Source organism: Eulemur rufifrons, chromosome 8 (assembly GCF_041146395.1).
Source record: "Eulemur rufifrons isolate Redbay chromosome 8, OSU_ERuf_1, whole genome shotgun sequence".
In the NCBI taxonomy this organism is placed as follows: Eukaryota; Metazoa; Chordata; class Mammalia; order Primates; family Lemuridae; genus Eulemur; species Eulemur rufifrons.
In genome coordinates, this window is record NC_090990.1 from 73,192,415 (window position 1) to 73,206,755 (window position 14,341).

The window sequence follows — 14,341 nt, forward strand, 5'->3', positions numbered from 1 at the left end:
GACCAAAACCACAAGTGACAAAAGAAAAAGTTAGGCCGGGCACGGTGGCTCATGCCTGTAATCCTAGCACTTGGGAGGACGAGGTGGGCGGATTGTTTGAGCTCAGGAGTTCGAAACCAGCCTGAGCAAGAGCGAGACCCCGTCTCTACTAAAAAATATAAAGAAATTAGCTGGACAACTAAAAATACGGGAAAAAAAAAAAAAAAAAAATTAGCCGGGAATGGTGGTGCATGCCTGTAGTCCAAGCTACTCGAGAGGCTGAGGCAGAAGGATCGCTTGAGCCCAGGAGTTGGAGGTTGCTGTGAGCTAGGCTGATGCCACAGCACTCTAGCCAGGGTGACAGAGTGGAACTCTGCCTCAAAAAAAAAAAAAAAGAAAAGAAAAAAGAAAAAGTTAGATACATTGGAATTCACCAAAATTTGAAAGATTTTCTATTTCAGTGGCTACCATCAAGAAAGTGAAAAGACAATTCACAGAACGGGTAAAAATATTTACAAATCATAAAGGAATTGCATCAAGAATATATGAAAAATTCTTACAATCAACAATAAAGAGACAGGCCAGGCACAATGGCTAATGCCTGTAATCCTAGCACTTCGGGAGCCTGAGGCAAGAGGATCACTTGAAGCCAAGAGCTCAAGACTAGCCTAGGCAATAACAAGAACCGTTTCTACAAAAAATTTTTAAACTCAGCCAGGTGTGGTGGCACACACCTGGAGGCCAAGCGACTTGGGAGGTTGAGACAGTAGGATTGCTTGAGTCCAGGAGTTTGAGGCTGCAATGAACTACGATGACACCACTGCACTCTAGCCTAGGCAACAAGAGCAAGATCCCGTCTCCAATCAATCAATCAATCAATAAATAAATACACAAACAACTCAATTTAAAAAGAGACAAAAGATCTGAATAGACATTTCTCCAAAGAAGATATACAATGGTCAAAAAGCACTTGAGAAGATGTTCAAAATCACTAATCATCACAGAAATGCAAATCAAAACCACAATGAGACACTACTTCACAACCACTAAGATGGCTACAATTAAGAAGACAAATAAGTGTCTTTGAGAATATAGAGACAATGGAACAGTCTTACACTGCTGTTGGGAATGTAAAATGGTTCAACCTCTTCAGAAAACAGCTTGGCAGTTTCTCAGATGAGTAAATACAGAATTACCGTATGATCCAGCAATTCCACTCTTAGATATATCCAAGAGAAATGAAAACTTATGTCCACCAAAAACTTAAACACAAATGTTCATAGTAGCATTATTCATGATAGCCAAAAAATGGAACAATTCAAATGCCCATCAACTGATGAATGGATAACAAACTTTGGTATATCCATATAATGAAATATTATACAGCTGTGAAAAGGAATAAAGTTCTGACACATGCTACAATATGAATGAACCTTGAAAACATTATGCTAAATTAAAGAAGCCAGTCCAAAGGGACACATATTCTATGATTACATTTATATGACATATCTAAAATACAGAAAGTAGATTAGTTTCTGCATTTTAGATACAGGGATGAGGGCAGCCACAGGTTGATGGGAAGTGGCTGCTAACGGGTATGCAGTTTCTCTTCACGGTGGTAAAAATCTTCTAAAATTGACTGTAGTGACAATTGTATAGTTCTGCGAATATAATAAAACCTAAACGGTACACTTTAAATGGGTGAACTGTGTGGTATATGAATATCTCAATAAAGCTGTTATATAAAAAAGAAAAGGCAAAATGTATCTATAGCTATAAAAACCAGAAGAGAAGTTTTGGCAGGTGGGGCTACTAGACAAGACACAAAGGAATTTTCTGGGATGACAGGAATTTTCTAAGATGATAGAAATTTTCTGTATCTTAATAGGCATGTGGGTTATACAAAGGTATATACATTTGTCAAAACTCAAACTATACACTTAAAAACTATACACTTTTCTGATTAAAAATTATTCATCAATTTTATAAAGATTTATAAAAACTGTTTCTGTTTAATGGCAGTAGGAATAGTTGAATAAGGTAAGGAGAAACCACTGCCTTTTTTTTTATCATAAGCCCTTCATAACTTTTAAAAACCATGACTATTACTTTGTAAAAGATTATTTTTGGGCCGGGCGCGGTGGCTCACGCCTGTAATCCTAGCACTCTGGGAGGCCGAGGCGGGTGGATCGCTCAAGGTCAGGAGTTCGAGACCAGCCTGAGCAAGAGCGAGACCCCGTCTCTACTAAAAAAATAGAAAGACATTATATGGACAACTAAAAATCTATATAGAAAAAATTAGCCGGGCATAGTGGCGCATGCCTGTAGTCCCAGCTACTCGGGAGGCTGAGGCAGTAGGATCGCTTAAGCCGAGGAGTCTGAGATTGCTGTGAGCTAAGCTGACGCCACGGCACTCACTCTAGCCTGGGCAACAAAGTGAGACTCTGTCTCAACAAAAAAAAAAAAAAAAAAAAAAGATTATTTTTGGCATATTTCATAAAGGAAGGTATAAACATTATTTCATTTTTCCCTTTTCTTGGTCATTTCAGTAAATTTTAGAATTTTCTAAAGAAAAGCTTTAGAATATTTATAATGAACAAGTCCTTCTGAGAGAATCCGAACATTTTGCAGAAGAAATAATACTTAAATTGATACTATCAAGTCTCTCTATAGTCAAGCGAACTATCTATAGTCATGGCATGCAGGAACAGAAGTTACATATTCTTTAAGAATACATGTGGACCTTTATAGAATATGTAGTTAGAATCAAGTATTTGTATTCCCTATTGTTAAATGTAGTGATAAAACAACTCAAGAAGGCTTCTAAACAGGTTTCCACATAGTTTCAGTATAATCAAGATATTCTGCCATGGCAGTGGAGAGGCACTCAGACTGAAAAGTCAACAATTTCCAAAGACTTGAGCCTGGCAACTTGGAACATGGTAATACAATACTACTCATAGGTCTGTAGGCTACCGAAAAGTCTATCCAAAACTTATTCACTCATTTTCCTCCCAGATCACATAGGCTCACTGCCTTACATGGATTTATTGCAAAGAAGGGGAAACTACTCATGCCACCTCCCCATCCAGTCATAATTTCCTTCTGACTAATAAAAGAAATCCATCAGATTAAGGGACAAGAATACTAGCCCAGCAGGAATACTGCACATCGTAACCAAAGGCATTTCCCATAGGTTTATGTGGCCTCCTGGCCATTTCTTATCTGCCACTGCTATACAATAATTCACATGTAGTTTTAGAATCACTGCGGTTCATGGCTACAATCATAGCACTTTGGGAAGCCAAGGTGGGAGGACTGCTTGAGGCCAGGAGTTCAAGACCAGCCTGAGTAACAGCAAGACCCTATCTCTACAAAAAATAGAAAAATTAGCCAGGTGTGGTGGCATGTGCCTGTAGACCCAGCTACTCAAGAGGCTGAGGCAGGAGGATCGCTTGAGCCCAGGAGTTTGAGGTTGCAGTGAGCTATGATGATGCCACCGCACTCTAGCCCAGGTTACAGAGGGAGACCATGTCTCAAAAAATAATAATAATAATTCACAGGCTCAGATTTGTTCATTCTCCCAGAATGCTGCCAGACTAAGACATCAGAGGTTGTATTTCTATTAACCGGGGAATATGCTATTTTCAGTCTCCTAAATGGGCAACTCTTAAGGTTCTCTTAGAGTTGCTCCAGATCTAAGGGAAGCCATTCAAAATGGCTACAATCACACAACAGCTGAGATGCAGGTGCTGAAGCCAAGTAATCAGTTGTACTTCAAATAACATCAAAGATGAAGAAAGTCTAGAATTGGTTGCTTCCAGAAGCTTTCTCCTTACTTGGTAGGGAGAAAGCATTTCCAGTTCCCTAATGGGTAGGACTGAGAAATAAGTTGAGAACAAGAAAATATTCCAACGCGGAGAGTAGTCCAGGTCTTATCTTTGACAGATGATCTTCACCATATCTTTGCTTCTAAGAAACAAACTTTCTCCTCTTTCTTTCTTAGCTAGGGACCACCTAGCTAAGGAAAATGGCAGAGTGCATGCTTCATGATGGACATATGAGAGAAAACAGTAGTTTATGTATGGCAGCATGCATGTGACAAACATCAAAGAAAAAGCCTCTCTGTATAAAATGCTACTACTAAAAAATACAAAGGAAGAGAGGAAAAAGAATGAGTTCTCTTTTGGGTATTTGGAGTTTGAAGGACTTAGGGAACATCCATGTTGATAATAAGCACAGCAGTTGAAAGACAAGTTTGAAGTTCAAAACGGAAATGAAGACTACAAACAGAAATTTGGAAATTATTTGCAAACAGCTGATATAAACTTTTTGAATATCTTATTGTACTCAGCATAATGTTTTGCTATGGATACCATAACTTAGAGAGCAGGACACAACAGCAATCGGTCAACATGCAAGTTGGTAACTTGTAAACTATTAAGATAATTTATAAGGAGCTAAGGAAAGATCTAAGGGAGCTAAGGAAGAAAAAAATGCTATATGAGAAAAACACCTGGAAAGCTAAACACACTAACATTTAGAAGCAAAAAGCCTTATTACAGAGGGAGCCACTTTTTAAACATGTGTGAACAAGATTCAAAAATCTCTTGTAGTATTATGCCAAAGAAACAGGATATGAATGTGCTGGGAGAAAGACAGCAACTTGCCAGCTAAGAGAGAAAGGAAAATGAGTAACAACAAACGTGTTTTAACAAAATACCTTAGACTAGGTAATTTATAAACAACAGAAATTTATTGCTCACAGTTCTGGAGGCTAGGAAGTCCAAGTTAAAGGCATCTGCGGATTTGGTATCTGGTGAGGGCCTGTTCCTCACTGTGGATGGCTTCTGTGTGTCCTCACATGGCAGGAAGGGCAAAAGGTCTCCCTCAAGCCTCTTTTATAAAAGCATTAATCCCATTCATGAGAGTGAAGCCTCCCAAAGGTCCTACCTCTTAATACTGTCACATCTGGGATTAGATGTCAACACATGAATTTTGGAGGGAAACAAACATTCAGACCATAGCAAAACCACATGCTGGCATCAGAGAGGAGTCACACTCTTTCCTATTAAAAACATCAAGCACAAATTCATACCTTAGAGCAACAGAAAAACTATAAAAAGGGAGAAAATAAAGAGAATACACAAGGATACAGTACCAGTCTGATGTTAGGGGAAAAAAGAGAGAAAACACAAGGAATTGGCACAGCAAACAACTCAGAGACAACACAGAAGAGAGGTACCTAATGACAAGGATCTCTCCAATTTTGAAAAACAGGGAGTCTTCTTTGGCTTTGTTTAAGATGAAGGCTTGGAGAAGGCTTATAGGCTTCTCCCAAATGTTCTGATCAGAAACTAACAAGTTTAGAGATTACTTTATATAGACATTCCAAACAAGCCTAGCAGACATAACTTCTTAGACTTCTTAATTTTATTTTATTTCATTTTTTTGAGACAGGATCTTGCTCCGTCGCCCATGCTACAGTGCAGCAGCCTTGAATGCCTGGGCTCAAGCGATCCTACCACCTCAGCTTCCTGAGGAAATGGGACTACAGGTGCACACCACTATGCCCAGCTAATTTTTAAAAATTTTTTGTAGAGACAAGGTCTCACTATTGCCCGGGCTGGTCTCAAACTCCTGGCCTCAAATGTTACTCCTACCTTGGCCTCCCAAAGCGCTACGACTATAGGCATGAGCCACCACACCCAGCCTGACTTCTTTATTTTTTTAAAAGAGACTATCTGAAGCTAAGCTAGCTGCCACAGAAAGGTTGGTATAAGAAGTTCTTTTAATTATGTTATCAAATTCTTTAGGAAATCAGACAACTGATAAAAAAATTTAAAATAATCCTTAATGAAAACAAAAAGAATAAAGAGTTCAAAGGAGGACCTAAGAGCCTTTCCTATGATTAAAAATACATGACTCTTTAATATAAAGACTTGAAAATATCTGTTTTGCTTGGTAGTTTTTCACTTCCTTAGTGTTGCTGGATGTTTTATGGAGTTTCCTTAGGAAAACTGAGGTAACGCTGTGGTGGTAAAATTATAAATGTAAGATCAACATCAGACCATCTAAATCAGCCTAACAGAAATATAAAGCAATCCACCCATGTAATTTTAAATGTTCTAATAGCTACATTTAAACACTTTTTTTAAAAGGTGAAACTGATTTTAAGATTTTACCAAATATAGTTGCAATGTCATTTTAACATGTAATCAAAAATTTTTTAATTAATAAGATGTACTTTTTTCCCAAATCAAGTCTTCAAAATCTGGTATATATTTTACTCGTATAGCATATCTCAAGTCAACCAGCCAGATTTCACATGTTCATAGCCATATATGGCTAGTGGCTACCACGCTAGACAATGCAGATCTAGAAGCTGGTAAAATAAAAAGATACATAAATTAACATTTCAAAGATTCCTGTTTACTATATTTTTAAAAAATCATAAAATACATTTACTAGTTTAAAAGAACACTTTCCATTTCTTCATTATCATATCTCAGCCCCAAAAATATGCTAAAAAGCAAAAAATGATTTCAAGTAACAGAATATAAAGGGAAACAAATATGGTTGCAATGCCAAACTTTTAGGCCACGCAAATAATGCTTGCTCAAACTTTAAATTAGCAACTTTTCCCTCCTTAATTAAAATTCATTGCTATTACACTTGAACTTACCTCCACATATTCATCTCTGACAAAGCCTTTGTATTTTTAAAATGAAAAAGAAAGCATATTTAACACACAAGGGGAAAAACTGTCCTAGTTCAACTTTAAAGCTATCAATTATTAACTTTCATCAAACAGATCTTTGATATTGCATTAAACCATTTCTTCACATCTTTCTGGAACTGCCACATGCTTTTATTTTTTAAAAGTAATAAGCTATAGTAAAACTATGAAAAAAGAGTTTCTTTATAGAATTTGATATTTTTATGTTTCTTAAATTTTGATTTTCTAAATATTGCTGTTTTTATACTTTCTGAATCAAAGAGAGTTAAAACACAACCAGAGACTCACCTACATTTGGGGAAGGGAAGAATAAATCCTAAATGAAAGCATCTACTCTGTTACACTACAAGTAGTAGTTGTTTCTTATAATTTTTACTTTAGATATGTAATTTACACATCTATATTACAAACCACAGAAATAGAGAGATTTTAAATTATTATTCTTACAATTTTTTTCCAGACTTGATATGTTGGTGAGGTGGTAGGGCAGAACAGGAGGAAGAGAGCTAGATCTTAGTGTTTGTCATTTTATTTTATTTTTTATTTAAGTCAGAAAGATGTGTTTTTCCATCAGGATTGTTCTCCTAAGGAAAAACAGGATGTCATTACATTCACCCATTCTCTATACATAAAGCCTTCCCATGGATTCTGGATTTTAATGATTTAAAAAAAAAACGCGTACATGCCTCAAATTTGAATACAAAAAAGTTCAAATTTTTTACTACTTCCACACAAGAACAAAGGGTGACTTAACCTTCTGCTCCCTTTATTTCTTCAGATCCTAGTCAAAATCTCTTTTAGGCCGGGAGCGGTGGCTCACGCCTATAGTCCTAACACTCTGGGAGGCTGAGGTGGGAGGATTGTTTGAGCTCAGGAGTTCGAGACCAGCCTGAGCAAGAGCGAGACCCCGTCTCTACTCAAAATAGAAAGAAATTAGCTGGACAACTAAAAATATATAGAAAATAGTAGCCAGGCATGGTGGTGCATGCCTGTAGTCCCAGCTACCTGGGAGGCTGAGGCAGAAGGATCACTTGAGGTTGCTGTGAGCTAGGCTGATGCCACGGCACTCTAGCCTGGGCAACAGAGCGAGACTCTGTATCCAAAAAAAAAAAAAAACAGTCTCTTTTATGAACATCTTTAAACAAATCTTGTTATTATCTAATTGTTAACATATATATCAAGCACATTTGCTATTCTGGGGTAAATTGTGACTTGCTTGGGAATAAGTTTATCTATACCCGCCACCTCACCTACAACAATTTTTAATGTACTGTTTTGTATATTTTAGTTGTACAGTAATTGTAAATCACAACCATAAAAAAAAAAAATTCAAGCTTGGTCACTTAGAAACTCAGTCCCAAAATTTATCTTTACTGTAAACCATTTCATCCATGTATGAACTAATTCAAAACTTACAAATCCTTCATACCCTTTAGCACAATCTAGGTGCTAAAGTGCTTTACTTTGCTAGTCCTGCCCGAACTTCATATCCCCCCAATTTTTCCATCTAATATCTCCTTTTGCTCTATTTAATGGTCCTTGTCATTTTCTTTTCTCTAAGAACCTATCTGCTCATAACAACCTTCACACACAACCTAACACTCCACTTTGTTCAAATTCCTCTTCCAATTTCATCTTATCCAAGAAATTTTACCAATCTACATATCATGTTAAAAAGTCTTCCCAAAACTTCTAACAAAAAGTTTTGCTCAAATCTTTCAAATGTAGTAAGCAAAGGGGTAAACAGTTAAAACAAAAACATACACACACATTAAACCCTCATAAAGTTATCATCATGGGCACACTCATTTTTTTTTTATTTCAGCATATTGTGGGGGTACAAAAGTTTAGGTTACGTATATTGCCCTTGCCCCCTGCCCCCCTGAGTCAGAGCTTCAAACGTGTCTATCCCCTAGACAGTGTGCATCGCACTCATTATGTATGTACACACACATCCCCTCCCCCACCCACATCTGCCCGACACCCAATCTATGTTATTCCTAAATGTGATCTTAGGTGTTGATCAGTGAAACCAATTTGATGGTGAGTACATGTGGTGCTTATTTTTCCATTCTTGGGATACTTCACTTAGTCGAATGGGTTCTAACTCTATCCAGGAAAATACAAGAGGTGCTATATCACCATTGTTTCTTACAGCTGAGTAGTACTCCATGGTATACATACGCTCAGCTTTCTACCTTATCCATCAAGTGCTGGGAGCCAAAGAAAACCCTTTAAAAGGACATTCTAGGAAATGATCATCAGAGAGGGGCACTTTCTATCACCAGATTTGCATGAGCTGATATTAGCTCCTCTTTTATGTGGCTCAATTAGCTCAGACTCAAAACCCCTAGTTCCTAAATCCTGTTTCCCATGAATTTATTTTATGCCTCTGTTTTTTGTCTCTACATCAACAGGAAGGCACCAAGTCTGCGGACAAAAATGTCAACAATTACCTCAGCAGCAAAATTTTGTAAAAGCTAAGCAGAGGTAACATTCAGAATATATTTATATATGGTATTAACTCCTAAATCTAATTGTCAAATAATATAAACCAATTTTTCTAATTTTATGCAGACTTCTTCCCCATGCCAAGGAAATGTAAAACTGTATTAAAAAAAATTATTTCATTCTTGCCATGATGGAGTAACAGAGACTAGATTTATCCTCTTACCTGATAAAACCAAAAAAGATTGGACAAAATATAGGATATTATGTGAAAACAATGGTTTTCAAGACTTTAGACAATAGACAACAATGGAGAACAATTTCTGAGACTCAGGAAATACGTGAGGTAGACTCTACGATTGCCATCTTGCCCACCTTGTGAGAGTTTCCAGGCCTTGGCACAGGTAGGGAAAATTCAGAGCCTGGTATACTCCCTAAATTGAGGAGATGGAACTGAGGGTCCCTGCAAGTCAGACAAGCCACATTTCAGGTACTCAACTGCAGTTAGATCGGGGTGGCTAGAGTTCACAGTTCAGAGTACCAGAGAGGAAAGAACTACACAGAGATTGTCAAAGATTAGCAGAGGATCACATCAAGTATTCAACTGGGAACTGATCAGTACATTCATGTACTCAAGGCCAGAGAAAGATTAGATGTAACCTTGGCCAACAATCAAACAGGGCCAAGAATAATAGTACCACCAGCCAGACTGGAAAACCTACTGTTTCAAGGTACATTGGGTAGAGTACACAAAAAGGTCTTGTCTCAGTAGTGGGGAATGACAGTCTTAGGCTGTGTGCTACTCTAGAGCAAACTCTTTCCTAATTTAACTGCATACCAGAATAAAACTCAAGAATATTTACAGGAAAATAGGCAAACACAGCAAGGTAAAATTCACAATGTCAGGCATCCAATCAAAAATTATTAGGCATGCAAAGAAACAGAAAGACATAACCAATAATGGGAGAAAAAAAAATCAATCAATCAAAAGCAAACCAATATTGACTCAAATGTTAGAATCACCAGACAAGGCCATTAACAGTTATTTATTATAGGATGGGTGTGGCGGCTCATGCCTGTAATCCTGGCACTCTGGGAGGCCAAGGCAGAAGGACTGCTTGAGGTCAAGGGTTCAAAACCAGTCTGAGCAAGAGCAACACCCAGTCTCTATAAAAATAGAAAAATTAGCCAAGTGTGGTGGTGCACTCCTGTAGTCCCAGCTACCCAGGAGGCTGAGGCAGGAGGATCCCTTGAACCCAGGAGTGTGAGGTTACAATGAGCTATGATGACGCCACTGCACTCTACCTGGGGGGACAGAGTGAGACTCTGCCTCAAAAAAAAAAAAAAGTTACTATAACTGTATTCTACATGTTTGATAGTTTAACAGACATACAAAATACACTCAGCTCCAACGTCTAAAGATAAATCTACAATGTGATAGATGAAAAACACAACAGATGGGAATAAGAGCAAATTACAAAAGGCAGAAGACAGTATTAGTGCATTTGAATACATAGCAACTTTCCAAAAAATAAACAAAGCATCAATGACCTGTGGAACAACTTCAAGTAGCCTTGTATGTGTGTAATTAGAGTCTCTGAAGAAGAGAGAGACAGGGACAAAAAAAAAATGTGAAGAAAAAACTGGCCAAAAAATTCCAAATTTGAAAAAACTCTAAATCTACAAGAAGTTTAACAAACCACAACTGAAAGAAACACACACAAAAAAAACTACGATAAGATACGAAGCAAATTGCTTAAAAATAGTGATAAAGCAGGAGAAAAAAGACATGATATACAAAGAATAACAAATTTCGCATTGAAAACAATGCAAGAGAGAAAGCAACAAAACATCATTAAAATACTGGGGTTTATAACACGTATCAAAGTAAAATGTATGACAAAACTAGCACAAAGAACTTAAGAAATGCAAGTGTACTATTCTAAGATTCTTATGCTACACATGAAGTAGTATAATGTCCCTCAAAAGGCAAGACCATGTAAGTTAAAGATCTTAACTATGAATCTTAACACAGCCACTAAAATAAGAGAGTTATAGCTTATAAATCAACAGAGGAGATATAATAGAATCATAAAAATATTCAATAAAGTCAAAAGAAGGCAGAAAAATTACAGGAAACAACAGTAGAAAATAACAGACTTAAATAAACTACATTAATATAAAATTTTAGAAAATGCAAATTAATCTATAGTAGCAGCTTGGGACAGGCAGGGGAATAACGGAAATGTTCATTTTCTTCATTTTGGTGACAATTTCATAAGTGTATACATGGGTCACAAATTATCAAATTGTATGTTTTAAGTATATGTAGTTTATGACAGTAAGTATACATCAAAGGGGCTGTTAAAAAGATATTTTTGTCATTACCCTTAAAGCCAGTAGCATTACACACCCTGACTGAACACAAAAAGGTGCTCTTCACTATGTTTTTTGGCAGATGATGCCCTAAAGAGCTCCCAACAATAACACAGTGAAGAGGCACACAAGGTCCATAGTTTGCCTTCCTGAAGCAGAGGAGACAACTATTCTATTTCATGCCCATTATGAGAAAAGGATATTTTGCCTTCCATGGATAAATTTATGAAAAGATTTCCCACTCTAAAACCACAAATCAGACATCTATACTGGATTGTATTATCTTATGCTTTAACCAAGGGAACTATTTAGAGAGTTTAAAATAAAAGTGGTAGTTTTATTTGCTTTAAAAAAATTGATAAAATTCAAGAAATATTTAGGGAATTTGCTATATTAAGAAAACAAATCTCTAAAGTTCTTTCAGCTGGAAGAAAATTTTAGTCTGTTTTAAGACTAACCTCCCCCCTAAACAGACTTGAATACTTTTGTTAAGTAATTTTGACAAAGAGCCAAAAACTAGAAAATAAACATTCTTAATATGAGTAAATATGAATGGTGGAGTTTGTATCATAATTAGAGAAAGGAATGCCAAGCAACCTCACTCACCTATTTTGTTCCTCCAGTTTAGCCAGGAGTTCTAAGTCATCTGGACTCAACTGTGATGGGGAAGATGGTGAAAGGGCTGGTGTTGACAGTGTGGTAGATGAGGACGTGGTATGTAATGAAGCAGATGGACTTGCCACCTGACTGGCCATCTGACTGACTGTATGCGATACTGTGTTCTTCACCCATGAGAGAGTAGAACTCAGCTTTTCTGCAACCTTGTCTGTCGCCACCTAAGGACAAAAATAAAAGTTGCATATATTTTAGTTTTACGGCACTCATTACCAAAAACTTGATAAGCCTATTAAATTCTACTTAATAACCACCATCAGAATATTCTCTTTGAGGTGATAAAGGTAAAACCTGTTTTAGCAACCATTATCCTAACATCCAGCTTCTGAAACCTATTTCAGTTCTGTAGCTGAACAAATCAGAACAGTGTTTTCCAAACTACACACTGAAACCCATCAGGAAGTGATAAGATCATTTTATTAGTAACACCAGAATGCTTTAAAAGTTAAAAAGAGCAGAATATGTTACCTAATAAAATTTTTTGTTTCAGTTACACATATATTAAAAATGTGTATTATATGTATGTATAGGTACAGGTGTATTAAGTCAGGATGTAAAATGTATTCTTCACTGGCATTCCAGTCATTTGAAAGTCAAGGAATTAAAACATGCCCATTAGGTGATCAAGATAAGGAAATCAACAAAATCAACAAAAACTGGGTTTGTTCAGCATAAATGAAATGTAATAGACCCTTGATCAATCTGTCTTCAAAACCCTATAGCATTGTTATAGAAGAGTGGCTAGCTCTAGAGAAACAAAACTATAATAAAAGCTTGAGTTAACAGAGTGAGAGAGTTTCAAGGTAGAAATTTCAAACAGTTATTCAGAAATAGAATGGGATGCCTAGAAAGAGTAGTTCATTCTCTATCAATAGCTACATTAAAGCAGCAATTATCAGAGCCAAATGCGAAGAGTTAGTTAAGGATGAGTTAATGAGGTGGGAAATCAGAACAGGAAAAGCCTTCAAGATTTCTTTCTTCTCTAAGATTCAATAAATTATACATACATCCACATATTTCTCATAAACCATTCCAACCTCCTAAGCAGATACGTATACAATAAATTCAGCTGAAAGCGAAACTATATACAAATAATATTCAAATAGGCATTATCACTTCAGTAATGTAAAACAATGTGAACAGTAATTGTATCTGAATACCTATACAAAGATAAATATTCTTAATGATATGTTTAAAAAATAAGCTATGACAGGGCTTTTAGTTTTTAAAAATTACCATTAAAAGAGCTTGTTGACTGTGAAGTGCCTAGACATATAAAGGCTACAAACTATGAAGTGTTTTTATGTGCTTTGAGATCTTAAATTTTATTCAACAAGTAAATGGCTAAAGCATTTTAAATTACTTTCTGAATCCACAAATTCTGAGCCAACCTTGGTTTACATATAGCAATTCATAATCATACACACACATACACATTAAAAGACCAACACATACATACAAATAAAAATCCCACCCAGACTTCTGGTAGCAGGTACTACTCTTCTCATGGGTTACCCAAGGCTTTCCTCCTCACCTCAACATATATATATGACTCTTTCTCTGTCCCCACTTCCTCCACCTCAACTTAGCAGCAAAGTTCAATGTAAGGAAAGGATAAAATGGAAAAGAAATTCCAAGGACATGGTTAAGCCAGCCACTCAACATGAGGATGGAGCCTCTAAGAAGACAAAGATTCAATTTCAAGTGCTAATTAGGGGCAAGAGTTTTATTAACCTGAGGATATCTCCCATTTTCTTTTCATTTTCTGTAATATTCCCCTATTAGAACTTACTTTCCTTGGGAATGGTATTATAGAAGGGACCAAGAGACTCTTACTTTTGAGGAAAGAACCCCCAAGAAAAACAAGGAGAATGAAGTATGGGACTAAAGGGAAAGAAGCTTGGGGCAGACCATTTATGCCTGCTTCCAGGCAAAAGAAGTCCTTCTTGACAACTCATAGATCAGCATAGCTCATCAAGGCAAAAGGCCACATACGAATCAAAGAATAGCCAAAACTAACTTTCTTTGTGCCAGGAAATGGTATAGGCCACGGTGGGCACCAGGATAGCCTACTGTGTAATTTGTTATTCTACTGACCTTACCTATAGAGCTACAACTACAAAT

General features: G+C 36.7%; 1 protein-coding gene across 3 annotated transcripts in view; it reads right to left on the reverse strand.

Annotated features, from left to right (window-relative positions):
* The window catches only part of EVI5 (ecotropic viral integration site 5), a 180,763-nt gene that overhangs the window by 143,766 nt on the left and 22,656 nt on the right, over nt 1–14,341 (reverse strand). The window contains exon 2 of one of the 3 annotated variants that reach the window (XM_069478215.1): nt 12,149–12,378. In XM_069478215.1, the coding sequence (XP_069334316.1) occupies nt 12,149–12,297 (149 nt within the window). In that variant the 5' untranslated portion in view covers nt 12,298–12,378. Of the gene's footprint in view, nt 1–6,664; nt 6,698–12,148; nt 12,379–14,341 lie in introns of those variants that run through there. The other 2 variants (XM_069478214.1, XM_069478213.1) reach the window with 2 other exon arrangements.